The 19,407-nt window shown below is 54.2% G+C and overlaps 6 protein-coding genes across 6 annotated transcripts; all 6 read right to left on the reverse strand.

Annotated features, from left to right (window-relative positions):
* Positions 1–92: 92 nt before the first annotated feature.
* On the reverse strand, positions 93–4,109 carry BZA05DRAFT_408924 (uncharacterized protein). The gene is made up of 3 exons (XM_051484755.1): positions 3,421–4,109; positions 2,802–3,318; positions 93–2,741 (listed from the first exon to the last, which is right to left on the reverse strand). The coding sequence occupies exons 1-3, from the start codon at positions 3,633–3,635 to the stop codon at positions 354–356; spliced, it is 3,120 nt and encodes a 1,039-aa protein (XP_051336229.1). The 5' UTR covers positions 3,636–4,109; the 3' UTR covers positions 93–353.
* A 140-nt stretch (positions 4,110–4,249) lies between these two features.
* On the reverse strand, positions 4,250–5,572 carry BZA05DRAFT_438737 (uncharacterized protein; the record flags this gene model as incomplete). The annotated part of the gene is made up of 4 exons (XM_051486506.1): positions 4,250–4,661; positions 4,712–4,803; positions 4,885–4,943; positions 5,221–5,572. 4 exons carry the CDS (start codon positions 5,570–5,572, stop codon positions 4,454–4,456), a joined length of 711 nt encoding a protein of 236 aa, XP_051336230.1. The 3' UTR covers positions 4,250–4,453.
* Positions 5,573–6,328: 756 nt separating this feature from the next.
* BZA05DRAFT_459449 (uncharacterized protein) lies at positions 6,329–6,879 on the reverse strand (the record flags this gene model as incomplete). Its single annotated transcript, XM_051487637.1, has 1 exon — positions 6,329–6,879. A coding segment is annotated over one exon (519 nt), but the record flags the coding sequence as incomplete, so codon positions are not given.
* A 1,128-nt stretch (positions 6,880–8,007) lies between these two features.
* Positions 8,008–13,369, reverse strand: BZA05DRAFT_342594 (uncharacterized protein; the record flags this gene model as incomplete). Its single annotated transcript, XM_051481040.1, has 5 exons — positions 8,008–11,173; positions 11,362–11,503; positions 11,982–12,513; positions 12,673–12,910; positions 12,966–13,369. The coding sequence occupies 5 exons, from the start codon at positions 13,367–13,369 to the stop codon at positions 8,008–8,010; spliced, it is 4,482 nt and encodes a 1,493-aa protein (XP_051336232.1).
* A 1,432-nt stretch (positions 13,370–14,801) lies between these two features.
* On the reverse strand, positions 14,802–15,104 carry BZA05DRAFT_448111 (uncharacterized protein; the record flags this gene model as incomplete). The annotated part of the gene is made up of 1 exon (XM_051487221.1): positions 14,802–15,104. The coding sequence occupies one exon, from the start codon at positions 15,102–15,104 to the stop codon at positions 14,802–14,804; it is 303 nt and encodes a 100-aa protein (XP_051336233.1).
* Positions 15,105–16,233: 1,129 nt separating this feature from the next.
* Positions 16,234–17,778, reverse strand: BZA05DRAFT_476682 (uncharacterized protein; the record flags this gene model as incomplete). The annotated part of the gene is made up of 2 exons (XM_051488262.1): positions 17,311–17,778; positions 16,234–17,247 (listed from the first exon to the last, which is right to left on the reverse strand). Exons 1-2 carry the CDS (start codon positions 17,464–17,466, stop codon positions 16,234–16,236), a joined length of 1,170 nt encoding a protein of 389 aa, XP_051336234.1. The 5' UTR covers positions 17,467–17,778.
* Positions 17,779–19,407: the final 1,629 nt, after the last annotated feature.

Here is a 19,407-nt window from a genome sequence, read left to right on the forward strand (position 1 = left end):
TGGATGGCACGTCAACGGTCAATCCCGCTATCATTGTCCCGACGCAACCCCGGGCTTTCCCAACTATCACCGCGTGCGCAAAAGTCCATTGAACGGAACGAAACGAACTGAATTGGGATGGCCTTTTTTCTCATTAACCACCTGGGCAAGCAATCATAATCATGACCCTCCCTCTTCCCTCTACAGACTACAGCTAACTAGCCTCCCACGCGAATGAATCACAAAGCAATAACCAAAGCAACCCAAAAAGCAGCCTAGCACCTCAACGCCTCTAACCAACCTGCGCGCAGAAAGCACACCTACCTACACGCACAACTTCCCAAAACTTCCCACCACTTCCCACCACCAACCAACTACCTGGGTAAACACGCACAACCACAACCCACAGCCGGACACCTCTCCATGCCCTCCTCACGCTCTGCATCCTCGCCGACGAACCAGCCCCTCAGACAGCCCTCGCACCCGCCATGGCCACAGACACCACACACGGTCCAGCGCCGCTCCTTCCCGAGCTCGCCACAGATTACACACGCCGCGCCTCCGCGGCCCGCACATTTCATGCACCAGCCACCGCCGCGGCCACCCACGGCGCGCCCGCACTCGCCGCAGCTAAGATCGACGTCGACGTTGAACTGTCCGGACATGCGGACAACCTCGGAGGGCGCGAGCTTGCGGACGAGAGCTGCGACCGAGAAGTAGCGCATCTGCGTGAGCAGCGAAAGGTAGCCGTCGAGGACTTCTTCAACAATGTGCGCCGAGAACAGCATCCGTCGGTGGAGCAGGAGGATTAGTACCGCCGCTGTCTGGACGTCGCCGGTTTCGGTGGAGTACGCGAGGAATTGCTCGACCATGTGCCGTGATGACCAGGGCTTCTCGTCGTCTGCGGTGGAAACGCTGGTCTGAGTACTGGGGACTGGCATGCGCAGTTGAGGGACAGACTGCGGTTGCTGAGCCGAGTAAGGAGAGAGGATCGTGGATGCGTTCATTTCCTCGGTGATAGGTGGGAGAGAGTTGTTAGAGATGTTTGGATGGGTGGTATTGGCGTGATTCGGTGACTCCGAGTCTGACATGTCGCTACGTGTCGATTCGAGGACACCGTAGCTGCTCGATGTCTGCTCACTCACGAGCGAGAACTGCCGCTGCAAGCTTTGTGAGCCGTTGAACGAAGTATCGGTGTGGGTCGTGGCCGAGTAAGGGTGTGAAGTTGACTGATCGTTTTTGCCGTTGCTCTTGGCGTTGGCGGGGTTGTTGATGTCGACGTGAGCAGTTCCTTTCTGCGCAGGGCTGTGAACACCGAGAGGGTCGGAGCGCTCAGAGGTCGCAGTGAATAGGGGAAGGTTGTGATTTTCGTCGATAGAGTGGTGGGCGCTGCCGTTGGCATTGGCCTTTGATTCACCACCGGGCTGCGCTGAAGTGCCCATGTCATGGGCTTTTGTGTGGTTGCTGGCGCCAGTATCAACAGTAAGGTTTGGTCGAACTTTACTGCTGCTCGGACTGACATTTGGAGCGTCGCTGTCAGGGTGGATTGGAGCCAACGCCGGGACAACTTTCTCAGTCACTGCATATTCTTCACCATCGGTGGAGATAGTGGAGCTGGAAGGGCTTCTCCCAAACGCCGAAGGAGGAAGCCGAAGAAGCTGTTCGCCCATCGACTCGTGCTTCGCAGGTGTTGGTGTAGGAGCACTCGCCGGTGATGGTGGTGCCAATGGTGTGGCGCCTCCAGACGCACTCGCCGAGTTGTCACCGCCGAGACCGAGCGCCCTCCTCGCGACCAAACCGGTAGGATGCTGGGCCGAGGAAACACTTTCAGCCCGTTGGAATTTCCTTTTTTCAGCTGCTTCCTCGTCCTCCGAAGCGATAATCTTCTGTATCATCTTCCACGTTGTTGCTGTACGATGATTCTGTGCCCGGAATGCCACCCGCGCGTTCCAATCGCAAGCCTGGAGGAGCGTCATCTTCTTTCCTCCCGCGACGCCGTCGAGATCGATGATGTATTTTTCCGCGAAATAAACAAACGCCTCTTTATCGAACAGGCTCGGAATCGAGACCCGTGCGGCAGACTGAGATGGCATGAATTTATCGAGTGTTGTGTCGAATACGTTGAGCGCATTTAGCGAAGGTCGAGACGACCTGAACGAGCTACTGCGACCATGACTTCGGCGGTCCTCCCGTAATGTATCCTCGTCGAAGTCGGCTCGCCCCCCAACTGTGTGGAATCGACTCCTTGCCCGCCGCTGTCCCGCAAACGTGAATTCCCCGTCCGGAGCCCACGATATGGCACTGTGTGTCAGAGAATCGATGGGCTGTGGCGCAGAAGGAACATAGGTCTGGACCAAGGTACAGTCCTTGGCGCAAGACCATAATATATCCTCATCCTTCCACAATATCCCCGTAGTCGCATTGTCGTGTACGTCCATGATTCTGGAGGGAATATAGGGCCGCTTGAAGTCCCACAATTGCATCCGGTGATCATTATTGATGGCACAAGTAGCCAGCTGTGTCGTGTCGTTCTTGTTATTTCGCGATGGTCTCCATGCGATGCGACTCACGGATGCCATCGTAGTGAGCTCGTGCTTCGGTTTCCGCCGTGGATCAGCATTGAAGTCCCATATCTTTACTGTGCGATCTCTTCCGCCACTTGCGCAGTGCCTTCCGTCGGGATGCCAGTCGACCGTAAATGCCGGTCCGTTATGCGCATTGATCTTGCGCTCGTATATCGATTCCTTCCTGTAATCCCAACGCTGTTTTGCGTGTCAGCTCACACACGTCACGCCGGAACTGGCCATATCCGGGTCACCAACCTGTATGGCACCACTATCGAAAGCGGCTGCAAACTCGGTAGCATTCGCAGCATTAAACTGGACATCCCTCACAGCGTCCGACTTCCCCACAAATGTAAATCTGCTCTTGTTCTCCCTGAGGTCCCACAACTTGATGGTCCCATCCTGGCTCGCGCTGAGCAGCAGATTTCCATTCGCCTGGTTGAACGCTAGCCGATGGACCTGCCGAACATGTTCCCTGAGCATGCGATCCAGCTTCCCCTGCTTGACATCGTATAGACAGATAGTGCCGTTTGTCCCCGCCGTCGCAATGATGTTCTTCTGGTGGATCGTCCCCCACTTGACGTCATACTGGAAATGTCGTTTTTGTTCGCCGGGGAGTCGGAGGTTCGCCTCTTCGGTGATCTCGTTGGTGCCGACGCGGAGGACGCGTAGGATCTCGCGACCGGCTACTACGATGCGGTCTTCGTCGTTGGTGGAGAGCGCTAGGATCGCCGAGCCGAGGTTGTAGCGTAGGTTGCGGGGTACCGTAAGGTTCCTGGGGGACGGGATGTTAGTATCCGCTTCCCCGCTTCCCCGCGCCGGTGATGGCGGCGAGGTCTGCGCGGGGGGAAGGGATGGGAAGGGGGGGGAGACGTACGGAGCATTCGTCACACTCGTGGGGCCACTACCACCGCCCGCGCCCGTAAGCCCGCTGTTGTTCCCCGAGGAGCTAGGCGGGCGACTGGTGCCGACGAAGGGCTGGGTGAGTCGAGCGAAGACGGCGCGACGTGACTGGTGCTGCTGCTGCGGGGGTTGGCTCGAGTTGGCGGACAGCAGAGCGTGTTCGTACTGCGCGTAGTGGCTGTCGGCCATCGGGGATTGTCATTCGAAGGATGAGGGCGTGGATATGGCTTGTCGGCGGAGGCGGAGAGCTTCCATAGATTCCCTATGTACGTAAGCTGCGGCGGCGGCGCGGCGGGGGCGTTTTTCTGGCTGATCGTGGTGGATGCGCTTTTTTAATTTTTAACGGGGGATTGGGCTGTTACTATCGGTAGTCGATGACACTAGCGAATGGGACCTACCTATGGGTGCGATAGCTAATCGGTGTGCTTCCTGTTGGCGGTGATGATTGCCGAATGAGCCCTGATGAAGGGTAGGGCAGATAACGGAGCGATAGATGGAGTGAGGCTGAAGATCATCACCATGGGACGGTCGGAGCGATCGTTGTCTGTGGGAGGCCGCGGCCCGCGGGTACTATCGACCAGATTAGCGATGATCGATATGATATGATCGATTGATTGATAACCAAAGCATCCGACGTTGCACGGGAGCGTTATGGTGACACAGCACCGCACAGCAAAACAAAAACCTGTGCAGCTGGCAGCAAACAAAAGTAAACGGATCGCATACTGCAGAGAAGGTGCAGGTCCGCCATCAAATATCTGCATAGTACGATGAATATAGGTGTCTAGATCGATCTTGAAATTGCCACACTATAATTGACGAATCGAAGAGAAAGAGGAGGGTATTTTAGGTACAAAGTATGAAGCTTGAGTGTGAAATGAGTTTCCTCCGATCCGCACCGAAAAATAATCAAGCGACGAAGACACAACCAGATCTGTCGTGCACAAGCAGACCGAGCCAAGAAGCTAGACTTCCATCACCAGCTGCCAGATGGCCTTCCCATAGATCTACTTCGCCAGCACTCTCAAGCGCATCGGCATGATATCGTCCTTGTAATGCTCCCGCACATCACTCTTCTGGATAGGAACGTGGATACTGCCCCGGCCGCTCATCTCAGAGACTCGCTTCACGCACTCCTCCTTCTTCTCCGTGTTCCACCACTTCGGCAGGACACACTTTCCTCGGCCAACCTCAAGAACTCCACAAAGCACTCCACTGGATCCTCGCCAGCATACAGCCACATCAAGTTTTTAGCCTAACATGACTCATCCTCAAATCGCATCCTGTAGCAGTCGATGATGCGCTCATAGAGTTTGTCCTGCGAGAGCTTGTGTAGCGTGTCATCGTCGAAGAGTGACTTAAAAATAGGTATCAAGGTCACGGAGAGGCACACCGCACGTGTTCTTGTGAGTCTTCCAACCGGCCTCCTGGCACTCACGGGAGCAGCAGGACGTGACCTGACAGGCTGGGCAGGGTTTGAGGTCGGAGGAGGTCTTGCTGCAATTCACGCAGACGGAGTCGGAGTCGGACGACGACATGGCTGCTGGAAGACGCGTATTGTATTTCCTCTCTTCACGACGGGGCTCTGCCTCATGGAAGATATTATACACAACCCATCACTTCACCCGCCTGTACAACCCATGGCGTCCGGGAGTATCTACAAAGATCAGCCAGCGGCCCAGCCAAAGGCTATCGAAACAGATCCCACCATTGCTCGCATCTTAAACTTGCTTCCTTGGTCGTTTCCTCGGCCTCTCTTTCTCCATTGACACACGGTCCTCCACCTGCACCACCTCCTTCTGCTTGCCCTTTCCTTTCTCCACTGCCGCCACCGGCGCGCTCACTTTCACGCTCGCCTTAATCACCGCCGGCATTCCCCGTGCCTCTTCGATAAACCTCAACTTCACCGCCGAGCTATCGTACCGCTCTACCTCTACCTCGGGATCTCGGCCGGCGATAAGGAGGACTTCGTGTGTGGGTGCGGCAACGGTCACGTATTCGACGTTGGGGCCGGAAGATGCGGGCTTCGGTTTCGAATCCGTGCTGATGGGGCGCCGTGGCTTTCTGGTCGCTGTGAACGCGGTGGAGGTGGAGGGGAGGTTGTGGAGTGCGCTTGTGGTAGACATGGCTTGGGGTGGTGGTGCGTAGGTGAGTATGGCACGCGCGTGAATGGGGGAACGCGAATGGACGCGTTAAGTGTTGTAGGGATGACGTCAGCAAGGTGAGTGAGGAGGGGTGCGTACTCATGATCTGTGACTCGCGGCCGAAATTACATTGCTTTTTGTAGAAGTTCTGTCGAATGACGGCATGCAGTCAATGATGAACAGGCTAAGGTGTCGTCACCATATCGTATGCTTCGTTCTCAGAAGATGCATACGAGTGAATCGGGTATACACGCGATATCACTCGCATCGAACTTTATGGAAGACTTTATTGGCAGATTTTCATCGCAGTACACTACATGACAGTGATGTGGAACCGGAGTCTGTATTGATATATTGCCATGATCTAGTTAGCTCGCAAGCAATTAACAGTTAAACAAAAAAATTCTTCGCAGTACGAGGACCGGGGTAGACCTTTGATTCTCTCCTTGCAGTTTGTCATGATAATTGGCGACTTCCGTCTGTTGAAGTCTCGGGATATCAAGCCAAAACTCTCCCTCCAAGCTAATAATTCGACCTATTTAGCTTCCGCCTAGCGTATATCCACAAAAGCATCAGGATTCAACTACAAGAAGCTCGCAAGTTAGATGTTACAATTCTCTTTACTAAGTACAACAACAGCATTACCCAGCCGAAGGCGGTGACTCCCCGACGGAGGCGAAACCTCCCCCCTCCCAACTTTTCAACTCCTACCTTTTACTATATCTTTCACCCGACAACATGCAAGTCTACGGCCGAAAGAGCCGCCTCCTCTACCCTCCGCAGTCAGTCTCCGGCACGCCGACGCCATCCGCGCCGCGAGGCGGTGGGGGCCGCAGTCTCGATTTGGGCTTTGGCCAGCACCTCCGGCGGGCCAGCAGCTCTCGGCGGCGCCAAACACCTCCGGCGGACTTCTTCCACGCCGCCAACCCACTATTCCTTCCCGACGAATTCTCCGTACCCCGGCACATCACCTTCGGCCCCGTCAAGAAAAAGCGCAACACCTCCGGCCTCCCCCTTCTCCAACACTGCCAGAACGGCCCGCACCCGGACTGGATCCTCACGCCCGACGAGGAGGAGCACACGAGACTTACCGGAATGCTCCCTGACCCCAGGATGAGTCCCGTGCTGCTCAAGCTTAAGCTGAAGCGCCTGAAGCTTTGTGCGCTCAGTGTCGAGGGTGCGCATGGCGTCGCCGATGGCGTGGCTGAGATGGGAGAGAAGGTCAGGAGGCATGTTAGGTGGTAGAGAGACGGGTGGTGCCGAAAAGGAATAACTTGCTGGAATGAGGAAGTATTTTAAAGGCGGTAATCCGGATGCGTGGGGTGGGGGGTTTCGTTGATGCATTCCTTGGATGGCACCAGTGGGAGAGGTTCTGGGGGGTTATTCTAGAGATAACTGATAGCGTTTTAATGAAATTCCTCCCTTGATTGAAATTTTGTGTGTTGAATACCGGATATGAGAGTGCCGAGGATTAATGCTTGCTGTCATTCGACCTTGAGTGGGTGGCCGATTAAAAGTTGAGAGCAGCGAACTCAGAAGGATCGTTCTTTCACCTCCAACCAGAACCACACACGTGACACATTCAGTGATAGAGCACACGGGTTCAAGGATCGGGTAAGTTACAATTCAGAAGAGCAGTGATCAGTCAACAAGAGAGACTGGGCGCTGAGAGAGCCGGTTATTCTTGGGTAGACCTAATCTGCGACCAGTCCATCCTTACGGCTTATAGGACCGCAGGCTCATGTAAGGACGACGCGGCAAGCGGCGAGCCGTTCGGGCTCAAATTATTCACGTTGCGGTGACGGCAGCATAAGCCGCAGTTGTTCGGCGGAGCAATGTAGGCGTACCAATCTCCTTCGGTGGCAGCTGCTCGACGTTTGCTCTTATATCCATCATCTCACCAGCACTCCATCCTCCAAGTGAATACATACATGAAGCAGACAGTCTCTATCAATGCCTGCCCGAGACCACTTGGTCCACCCCTCCCCTCCCCTTACGATTGTGATTTGCTCTTGCTCGCCTCGGCGGAGCTGAAAAATAATAATGTAAATGTGAGCCATTCATAACCTCCGTTCCCACTCCGCCCTGCTTTCCCCATCTCCCCGCCTATTCGAGAAAGTTTTGTATCTGATCGGTACGAAGCACCAACCACCCGGCATTACAGCCCCGCCTCCCTATCGCCATTTCCACACCCGCAGCCGCTTCTCCGTAGACCGAATCCCTCCAGTAACTCAAAACTTGACCCTCCACAGCACCTGCACTTCGAAGTCAAGACCGCATATCCAACCGTCGGAGAAGGGAAACAGAGAACTCGATGCCGAAAGGTGTACGGAGGCAGGATCGTAGACCCGTCTCATGTTCGAGCATTCAATGGGCGACAAGGACTGGCACAACATCGATTCATCCAAACTCCATCGCTACACTACGCTCGATTGCTGGCCGGCGAGAAGTCGGCGGGCATTCGCAACATCGCTGGCGGCGTTGAGAGCATTAAGGTGGTATTCTCCATATAACTTCTCATAGTCATCAAGTGCCCGCCGGTACAACGTCAAGGCCTTATCCAGATCCCCTTGCTGCTGAAAACAGAGGGCCATGTTGTGAACCGTGCCGAGAGTGTCAGGGTGGCCTTCACCGAAGATCTTCTCATAGCCATCAAGCGCCCGCCGGTACAACGTCAAGGCCTTATCCAGATCCCCTTGCTGCTGAAAACAGATGGCCATGTTGTGAACCGTGCCGAGAGTGTCAGGGTGGCCTTCACCGAAGATCTTCTCACAGCCATCAAGCGCCCGCTGGTTCCACGTCAAGGCCTTATCCAGATCCCCTTGCTCCTGAAAACAGAGGGCCATGTTGTGAACCGTGCGGAGAGTGTCAGGGTGGCCTTCACCGAAGATCTTCTCACGACCATCAAGTGCCCGCTGGTTCCACGTCAAGGCCTTATCCAGATCCCCTTGCTGCTGAAAACAGAGGGCCATGTTGTGAACCGTGCCGAGAGTGTCAGGGTGGCCTTCACCGAAGATCTTCTCATAGCCATCAAGCGCCCGCCGGTACAACGTCAAGGCCTTATCCAGATCCCCTTGCTGCTGAAAACAGAGGGCCATGCTGTGAACCGTGCGGAGAGTGTCAGGGTGGCCTTCACCGAAGATCTTCTCACGACCATCAAGTGCCCGCTGGTTCCACGTCAAGGCCTTATCCAGATCCCCTTGCTCCTGAAAACAGACGGCCATGCTGTGAACCGTGCGGAGAGTGTCAGGGTGGCCTTCACCGAAGATCTTCTCACGACCATCAAGCGCCCGCTGGTTCCACGTCAAGGCCTTATCCAGATCCCCTTGCTGCCGAAAACAGACGGCCATGCTGTGAACCGTGCGGAGAGTGTCAGGGTGGCCTTCACCGAAGATCTTCTCACGACCATCAAGCGCCCGCTGGTTCCACGTCAAGGCCTTATCCAGATCCCCTTGCTGCCGAAAACAGACGGCCATGCTGTGAACCGTGTGGAGAGTGTCAGGGTGGCCTTCACCGAAGATCTTCTCATAGCCATCAAGCGCCCGCTGGTTCCACGTCAAGGCCTTATCCAGATCCCCTTGCTCCTGAAAACAGAGGGCCATGCTGTGAACCGTGCGGAGAGTGTCAGGGTGGCCTTCACCGAAGATCTTCTCACGACCATCAAGTGCCCGCTGGTTCCACGTCAAGGCCTTATCCAGATCCCCTTGCTCCTGAAAACAGACGGCCATGCTGTTAACCGTGCGGAGAGTGTCAGGGTGGCCTTCACCGAAGATCTTCTCACGACCATCAAGTGCCCGCTGGTTCCACGTCAAGGCCTTATCCAGATCCCCTTGCTCCTGAAAACAGACGGCCATGCTGTGAACCGTGCGGAGACTGTCAGGGTGGCCTTCACCGAAGATCTTCTCACAGCCATCAAGTGCCCGCTGGTTCCACGTCAAGGCCTTATCCAGATCCCCTTGCTGCTGAAAACAGAGGGCCATGTTGTGAACCGTGCCGAGAGTGTCAGGGTGGCCTTCACCGAAGATCTTCTCATAGCCATCAAGCGCCCGCCGGTACAACGTCAAGGCCTTATCCAGATCCCCTTGCTGCTGAAAACAGATGGCCATGTTGTGAACCGTGCCGAGAGTGTCAGGGTGGCCTTCACCGAAGATCTTCTCACAGCCATCAAGCGCCCGCTGGTTCCACGTCAAGGCCTTATCCAGATCCCCTTGCTGCTGAAAACAGAGGGCCATGTTGTGAACCGTGCCGAGAGTGTCAGGGTGGCCTTCACCGAAGATCTTCTCATAGCCATCAAGCGCCCGCCGGTACAACGTCAAGGCCTTATCCAGATCCCCTTGCTGCTGAAAACAGAGGGCCATGTTGTGAACCGTGCCGAGAGTGTCAGGGTGGCCTTCACCGAAGATCTTCTCATAGCCATCAAGTGCCCGCCGGTACCACTGCATAGCACCTGCGCCATCCTTGTTATTTTGCAGAACCCTTCCCAACTGTTCCTGTAGTCGTAGACCAGAACGCATATGGTGGTAATCATTCGGGGTGTGCCCCAGTGCGGTGACTGCATGCGCCGCTAGGCGCATACATTGGCGGTGATTCGCAAGGCGGTCGACTGGGAAACTATCATCTAACAAACTCAAAACTGTCTCCAAAACGGTTTTTCTTCGTTGCGTGTCTTCCGAGTCCATCTGCGTCCGGACCCAGAACCCAACGAGACGGTGTAAGCGATAATCCGAAGATTCGAGTTTATAGAGTAGGGAAAAGCTAAGAAGTGGTGCAATGGTTTTCTTGAATAGTACTGGGCTTTTATTGTCAAGGAACGGGACATGTTCCAAGATGGCTTTTGGTATCTCATCCGGGCTGAGGAAGCTCATGACTTCAAGCAGCTGCACAGCGGCAGGGTTGTCGCGCTGGATTTCGTCGATGGTGAGTTTCCACGTCGTCATCACCGCGCGTGAGCCGTGTCTGTCGCCGTCTTCGGTTGAAACTGGCAAAGCTGCGCTCATGAGCTCCTGTTGGTTGCGCTCGCATTCTTTGAACATCTTCAAGTAATCTGGAATTTCCGTCTCGGTTTCTCGTATATATGCTGCTGCCTGTGCTATTGCTAACGGCAGTTTGTCCAGCAGATTCAACAGCTCGAGAACATCTAGCGTGTGGATCGGAACGGTGACGTCACTGGCCAAAAGCTTTGAGAACATCTCTGCTGCGTCGGAGTCGCCCATTTCGTGGATGCCCACGCCAGCGCTGGGCGGCACATATGCAGGGTTTCCGACGAGTCTTCGATCGCGTGTTGTAAACAAGATGGCACCGCGCTTTACCGGAAGGTATTTCGCCACGTACAAGTCGACCTCATCGAAATTGTCGATGATCAAATTCCAGTCACCGCTAGCAGGACTGTCCAACCATTTCTTGACACCCTTTAGCTGCCCCTCCTCGTCCATGCCACCGTTACCCAGGAGACCGGCTTCGCTTCCCAGTTCCAGGTAACTGCTGTTGAAGCTTTCATGCGAGTTGCCATGTATCCAGAAGGCGTGGGTCCGTGGCCGCGCTTTCTTCGTTCGGTGACACAGTTCGACGGCAATGGCTGTTTTCCTAAACCGAGTCAAATCATCCTTAGTGACGTACTGGAACGTTGGAGGGACTGCCAGCTAGCGAACACAGACGTTACGTGAAGCCCGATTAAGGAAGTTGCACGTCACTGAACCTTAGCCGAATTGGCCAGGGCAGGCACTGGACGTCTGTGTTCGCTGGACACCTGACGGCTCGATGAAGAGTCTTACCCAATTCCTCCGAGTCCGTATAGAGCGGCTCGCCGTTGGCTGTCACCCCCGGGGCTTACTAGCAACGTCTCGAGTTGGCGAAATTTCTCCTCGCGTCCGACAAAAACCGGATTTTGATAGGTAGGTACCATGAATAAAGGCTCTATATCCGAGTTGGAAACTAGAATATTTCATCAGCACACCGCAATATACAACACGTGGACTACTCCGACTCGGGTTCTCCAAAACAACACCCGAAAAATGACATCCCGTCCAACAAAAGACCAGCAAAGCCAAGAGACCTGCAGAGGGAACGTTGCCGTACCGGCGGCGGATGTACGCGGCTCGGCTTCTCACATCAACCCGGACTCACCGGGTTGTATGGGCGGGCTCGGGTGCGGGGTCGGAAACCAAAAAATGAACCGAAGAAAAAACGAAAAGCACGTAACACCCCCCAAGAGCCCGGGGGAGAGGTGCGACGGAAGAATTGATAAACCCCCGCTCAGTGCATATTTCCATCCCCGCCTTCTGTCGCTTATAATCCTGTCCTCCCTCGCTCCATTTTGCTCGTCGACCTTCCTCGCCCCGCCTCCACCAGAACAGTCCGCAGTCGGGCCAGAACATAGCACCAGACTACACACCTTCATGTTTTGTCCCTGCTACCCCACCGGCTTCAGTGATGCGCGGTGCGTTCTTGACACACTCTGACAGTCTATCCCTTACTGTCGTGTAGTCACTATCGGTGGGGTCGGTGAATTTTACCATGTTGGAGTGGTCGGCATTGATCCCCAGTTGCATATGGATGGACTCAGTGGGAAGAGAGTAGGTTGCCGATTCCCGTGTCACTACCCGTATCATCTCACCACTTCTTGACCAGCTCCCGTCGCGGATGACGACAGATTGAGTGTCTCGGAGTTCGAAAAACGATGTGATCCGGCACTTTTGCAGTTCGACTCCGTGCAAGAAACGTTGATGGGATTGTCTCAAGAGCTCCGAGTCGACTCGTAGGTCGTTGATGAAGTATTCGTTCTTCTGGTCCTTCACCAAAGTCCTCAAATTCTCGATATTGAGTCCTCGGTTGGGGACGCCGAAGAAAAAGAGAGCAGCACATGAGCCTAGGAGAGCTTGATCCTTTTCGAACTTGTCGTTTTGATGGGATGCATCCGCGAGTGCCTTCGGATAATCAGAATCAATAGTGCCATGAGAAGCGCAACGCTGCCTACCTGTTTGATGACTAACCCACCGAGGCTATGGCCGATAAAGATGATCGGACGATGCACTTCCTGCATTATCTGTTAACCGAAGCTCGCAACAAATATATCTACTGCATACATTCTCGCCTTGACGTTCGCTGCTCAGACTGTCGAAGAGCGATCTCGCAAAGACTTGGATGGAAGGCGAAAACGCGTCGTCGTTGAGAGCCGAGCCATAGCCAAAGGTGAGAACCCTCACTTTATAGCCTTGGCCTTCCAGATCCCGTGGCAAGAAGTCCCTCAACCACATCCGGGGCCGATTGCGCGACTTCCACGATCCATACGCATGACCAGCAAGGCCTGTAACGGCGACAATGCTACAAGTTCGGTTAGCTTTCAGTCGGAATCACCACACGCACGGAGGGGGAGCACTACTCCACTGTCGGCTCGTCCGCACTGTATAATGGGGTTATACCGAGAAAGTCGCAGTCCACGACCAGTTCGACTCCAGTTTCCCGGTAGCACTTGTAGACTTTTTTGCACGGAGCGCATCCCAGAAGAGCTGCGGGATCTGGTTCCTCCGTCGTGGGAGTAACAGTCGCCACCGCATAGTGCTTCGAACGGACTAGCGAGAATATGAAACCATCGTATCCGAGTAGTTCTTTCAGATAGGCCCCGAACTCCTCCTTCGTGGCACATAGCGGGATACCGGAAATCCGGAGCGTACGAGGTCGCGTCTGTGGCCGCGACACAGGTTCCGCCGGTTGTGTGGTGGTACTGGCGTAGGGAGGCCTCCGGGATGCCCGGAGTCGGCGGGGTTGCGGCTCTCTTGGCATAGGAGGTTTTGGGACCGAAAGAGAAATCGTGGCTAGGAACGATAGAGCGAAATCTCCTTCGGTGGATTCGAATCGTGAAAGAGGGGTCATTCTCAGCCTCACAGTCCGCTCAGCATATGTGCCAACGCACTGCGAGGAGCGCTTGGTGTACCAGTAGGTAACAAGGGTATTCGCGACAGCTCATCCGATTCGTTCGGACACGCCTCTGACGCGCAACAGGATTGGCCGACTCGGCCGTGCAGGAAAGTAGATACATACAGACTAGAAAACTGACCGCGCTCAAAGTCGTTGCGTGCGTTGAATTATGCGCAGCCTCAATACCCAGGTACCTATCGAGAGACCCTCGATGGGTACGAGCAAATGAAGAATGTGAATCAATTGAAGAACAAGAAAAGAGGTCTATGGCATTTTGGGAATATCGGTGTGTTGATGTCTGATTATTGATGTGTTGAACAAGAGACCGACGGATGAGACGAGCAGAAAAGCAACAACAGCCTCTCTCCAGCACTCAACGATGACGTCAAGCCGCCTCTGCCCCCGTGCCCCTCACTACTCTACTCTAGAGTATTGTACATATCTACATGATATCTACATATCTCGCTTCGTTCCCACGTGGCGGTGGAGGTAGAGTACATGTGGCTAAACCCGAACGCCACAATCCGTGTGGCAAGTAAGTGAACCAGATACCTATGTATGCTTGTTTTCTGTTATGCCCAAGGGAAAGAAGCCTCCCCATTTCTCTAATTAATAGTGGTCTTGGGGTGTGTTTAAATACCTGTGAGGTACTGGACTCCAGTTTCGGTTTTGCCAGGAAATTCAATTCGTTGCTCGGGCACCGGATTTCGCGAAACTTCGGTTTCTGTATACGTGAAAAAACCAAGGTGCATTCTTGTTCTCGCCCCAGACTAAGTGGTTGCTCTCAAAGCATGAAGCTCCATGTGGGTTTGCCGTGGAATGGAGGTGGGTTGCTTCTATTGGTTTGAGGAATGCTATTTCACTAGGTACTTATTGGTGGCTTCATCGTGTAAGCAGAGGAGCAATATCCCGTCATCTCCGCAGGATCACGGTGCTTGATGAAGAGCCGGAAGATCGTGGAACAGAGTGGCTACACTTCGGGGAGCCGTCCTTGGTGACAAGGACCGAAACGCCGCTGTCATCGCCGCCTACCTATCCGGCCCCGACAGGAAAGATGGCCGGGAAAGATGTACTTGGAGAAGCTACATACCTATTCCATCAGGATTCAGGAGTAGGAATCAAAATCTTAAACAGCTGGTGCCGCTCATTCACGCCTCGAGAGTTGACCGAATACATTTTATTAATATTAACAGGGCCAACACATTATATAAAAATAGCCCACAATCTCCACCACCATCCATCACTTACCCCCACAACTTCCCTCCCCCCCTTCCTCCCCTTTCTCCGTAATCCAAGCCTAATAGACCTTGTAGCTAGCGTACTGCCCGGTGGGCACATTATTGACGCCCTTCTTCCCCTTGTATCCCAAGTCGTGGCATCTCTCATCGTGGAAGAGCTCGAACGTATCCGCCAGCGACGAGCCCTCAAAATGGACGTTGTTCACGTCCGCGTCCGACTTTTTGAACTTGGTGCAGCCGCTGTTGGTGTGTCCATTGAAGTGCAGCGTGGTCCCGTCGTCGTAGGAGACGTCGAACTTCCAGGCCACAGCAAGCCCCGCGTAGGCGGAAAGGAGGAGAGCGAGAGGGAGCGCGGTGTGCATCGTTTCCGGTGGGTAGATGTGTGCTAAGTGAGAAAGGAGCGCTCGGACGGTTGTGTCGGTCGGTCGGTCGGTGTGGATGGACTAGACGGACTCGATGGAAGCGATAGGATCGCGAGGCGGAAGTCGAGTAGGTACTTGGTTTAGAGGATCTGGAAAGACTCGATGGATGGATCAGAAGTGTGGAACTGAGGAGCGGTCTATCGTTGGGCGGGATGTGGAGGGTATTTATCCTCTCTGTCGTAACTATGGATGGGACTCTCGTCACCCAGAGCATTCCGAATGATATCACGACGGAGCGGTGCACTCGACCACTTAGTGGTCTCGCCCTTCCCCCGATTCACGAAACCATGACGCCTAGATATCTATTATGTCGATACATACGCGCGCACGCCCGTGTTCACACACCGTCGCTATATAGACTACCTATTACACTCCACCGACACTATCATTCGCAGCCCCGTATGCGCTCTATGCGCCCTATGCGCCCTGTGCGCGACACCACAACGCTCGTCTGAGGAATTTCAACTGGCCCGAGCGCTAAACTACCCGCACGAGCTCAATCGAAATGTGAAAGAATGACAGAAGTCCTCATCGCTCCTGACCGGCTCTGCCACCACCACCACAAGGTGATGTCACTTGATCGTCTTCAAGTTCTTTCGTATACTTCGATAGAAATAGACTTACTCGAGCAAGAACATACAATGGGGAGACATATTTTCGGGCTGATTTAGTGTCCGGTCGAGAGTGAACAGAGGCTTCGAGGGCTTGGTTTTCTGACTGGCCGGATATCACGAAAGGTCACTCGCAGTGTTTTTTGTAGAAGCTCGGTCAAATCACATCACTTTGCACAGGAGAGAGACCACATTTGCGAAACATTTTGTCGAGTGAAAACACCAAGTACGAGCTGTCCCGACCGCGATTAAAATGCAAGAGAAGAGTATGACCAAACTAGTACTCCCCCCAGCCCAGTTTGAAAAAGAAAAGAGAACGAACGAGACCTTCTCGAACGTCAAATTCTCGAGAAGAAAGAAGAAAGCAATCCAACACCCAAACTAGCCAGCTCGTACAGGAAGGAATGAAGCAGGAAACATTACTTCCGCGATATCACTCCGACACCGTGTGACTTGGTCTATTTACCAGTCTGAACGTTACCAGCCTGGACGTTACCAGCTTGGGCACCAGTCTGGGCACCACCACCACCGTAGAGACGGCGGCCGGGCTCAGGCTGGAAGAGGACGACATGGATATTACCCTCCAGGCCAAAACCGGCCTCGTCGAGTGACTTCCTGGTGCCGCTCATGAACGACTGTCCAAGGAGGAAGCCGCCTTCAGTGTGGCGAAGAACCTGGATGCGAGCGCCGGGGGCTCCTCCCAGCTTCTTGATGAGATCGTCCACAGAAGAGTGCTTGGATAGGGTAGTGGTGTTGACGAAGTTGCAACTGGTGTCGCGGAGCGTGACCTTGATGGCAGTACCGAAGGCACGCCTCTTGTTGGACACACCGTTCCAAGCCGATGTGAATCCATTGTTTTCGTTGTTAGTACCAGCGATGCTGCCGTTCACGGGTGACTCGCCGTAGACCTTTGGTGGCTGCTGCTGTGGCTGCTGCTGCTGATGCTGCTGATGCTGATGCTGTACCTGGTCGTGACAAACTTGGGCGTACGTCTTTCTCGCGGGCCCGTAGTTTCCCCCAACCTTGTTGCCTCTGCCTCGGGGCGGATAGGCCGTGAGGAACTTCTGGTAGCCATGATGCGGCGGGTGAATATTGTTCTTGTTGTAGTCCTCAACATAGGTCTCGTCGTTGCTGGGATTCTCCTCAAGGCTACCGACAGTCTGAGTATCCTGCTGACGCGACTCGATGTTCGGCTCGTAGCTCAACTCCCTGCCCGGCTCGTTGTTTGATTCGTTGCTTGACTCGTTGTTCTGCTGTTTAACGGCAGCGTCGCTCGAACCCTCAACCGACAGAGTGGGGGCTAGGAACAGTTTGGCTCCGGGCATGACGAGGTCTGCCCAGAAGCGTTCCTTGACGATAGAACCGGACGCATCGAGGACCTGCCAATTTCCTTTTCCTGGAGCGGGAGACTTCCCCGACGGATTACGAAGACCCTCATCTGTGAGGAACTCGTTGGCGACTTCCTGGAAGTCCTGATGATAAAGTTAGTATAGGCATCGTATGAGTAAAATTTGAGGGGTCGATTGGGGATTTACTTCGAAGGTGCGAACGTGGGCGAAGGGTACTGCGTATGGTCGCGACCAGGTAGAGACATCGCCCTGGTAGAAGTGCAACTGGATTGGTGAAGACTTCAGTGCAGTGGCATCCCCAATATTGGTGGTATCCATCAGAGTCGTGTCGCTCGCTTCCATTGTGGGTCGTTGCAAGTGAGCGCCTTGTGGAGATGTTTGATGCGGGAGGAGAGAGTGGAGGGAGGGAGGGACGAGTGAGGGAGGAGGGGGGTTGAAGGAGTAAAGAGGTAAGAGTGGTGGTGGTCTCTTTACAAAAGGTTCGGAGGGGGAGAGGGAGAAGGGAGGAGGACTGCGGGAGGGGGAAGGAAGAGGAAGGATGGAGGAGGTAGGAAGGAGGGGGAAGTAGTGGTGATGCGGCTCCAAGTATTTAGCTAGACCCGGGGCGGGGTGCGACTTGCGTGTTAGGGTACACGCAGCTTTTGTCGGCGTGAGTGGCCTTGATGTGAGTTTGAGTGATGCGGTATGAACGGGTCGAAGGGACAGAGGATCATGTAATTCTTTTGTGGAAAAGAGTCGAACCTATCTTGATATTGGTGGCTGTTTATTTTTAGGTACATCGCAGAGCTTTGCTTCCCGAGTGTGTAGAAGGTGTGCGCATCAACACTCACTCATCAACGGGATATTTTTTGGTTGAATCATTGATTTCGTACGACCTCTCTAGATCATAGCAATTTTCACACATACGCATTCCGTTTCCATGCCACTGTTCAACCCCCCCTTCATCGGACTACTCGATGTGGCTTCCCCTGAGCTCCGCCCCGACCTATCCCAGCGTCAGAAGTAGAGCGCATTAAGGAAATATCACTAAGGAAATACAGCTTCCGTTCCCTATCCCGCCTCGCCTCCTGCCTCTCCATCGGCAGACGCCATAAATGATGGTGATGAGTTTCTCAACATCAGCGCCTTCCCACCTCTCTCGCCTCAGCTCCGCCTCCTTTTCTTCCCGCTCCCTTATCTTCCACTTGGACACCTCGCTTGCCATCTTCCTCAGCGGCCTCCACGATTCGCCTACCCACATCAGTGGTGGCGGGAAAGCGCAAGATCTGCTAGCCGCACCGCTCGTCTGCGAAGAGGTCTGACGCGTGAGCAGAATACCCTCGTACGGGAGCCCGCGACAGCGCCCGAGTGATATCACATGATTCGTCGTATCAAGCCCACAAAAATTGCAACCGACAGAAAAGGGGGGTGAGCTAGAGCCAACCGTAGGCTATACTCACTCCTACCAAAGCGGTATTGCCCTCATTACATTTAGTGGGTGTACATTGGTGCTAGTCAGGTTTACCTCTATCGTTGATGGAACCGTTGTATTCCGTCTGCCTAGGGAAATGTCTCTGGTCCAGCGTTAGTTAATCACATTGAACGCCAGGCGGTAACTAAACCAAACTGCTGACATAAGCAGCTTGAGAAAGTTTCATGCCGTATGTTGGACTCTGTGATCTGTAACAAACGGGCCTTCCGAAACAGCAGCGCATGAGATAGGTACGTTAGGCCACCGGGGTTGTCTTGCGGAGGGAGGGGGGGAGGTGGGAGCGTGTCGCTCTCGTTTTCGTTTTCGTTTTCGTTCTTGCTGTCTTCATTCGGAGAGGACATTATGACGACGACGATAGGGTGTCACTGTGGTAAGGATTGCATTCCGACACCCATGACTAAAGACGGGATCCAACCACACTCTGACTTGTACAGTTGTACTTGGAAGGTATTGTCGTGAACACTGCTGCCTGAGTGCACCCCTCCCAACCCAGCAATGTGATACCGAGGGTATAAACCCGCTGTATTATATAAGTTCTTATCCAGCAACTATCAACTGCGCATCCATACGGTAGCTAACCCTCCGTAGCCAACACGCGGCCAGCACCACCAGCACCACTGCCACAATGCGCAAGCGGATCCACGAACCACTGAAAGCAGCCGGTCAACATGCACCTGAAGTAAACTCATCAGCCCCCGTACCCCCGCCAACCCCGGTGAGGAGGGGGTACCATACGCCTTCATGCTCGCTACGTACAGCTCCGAACAGTCCTCCCACGACTCTGTGATCCGGCAGAGCTCCGATCCGCGTAT

Source organism: Tricharina praecox, assembly GCF_024521635.1.
Source record: "Tricharina praecox strain CBS 144465 chromosome Unknown BZA05scaffold_28, whole genome shotgun sequence".
Lineage (NCBI taxonomy): Eukaryota > Fungi > Ascomycota > Pezizomycetes > Pezizales > Pyronemataceae > Tricharina > Tricharina praecox.

What these genes read in the sequence shown, in the direction of transcription:
- BZA05DRAFT_408924 (XM_051484755.1), bottom strand. Translation starts at nt 3,635, where the DNA reads ATGGCCGACAGCCACTACGCGCAGTACGAACACGCTCTGCTGTCCGCC. An exon ending in ACGAGTGTGACGAATGCTCC is followed by an intron (nt 3,319 to 3,420) that starts GTACGTCTCCCC and finishes CCCGTCCCCCAG; the next exon opens with GAACCTTACGGTACCCCGCA. An exon ending in TCGATAGTGGTGCCATACAG is followed by an intron (nt 2,742 to 2,801) that starts GTTGGTGACCCG and finishes CACGCAAAACAG; the next exon opens with CGTTGGGATTACAGGAAGGA.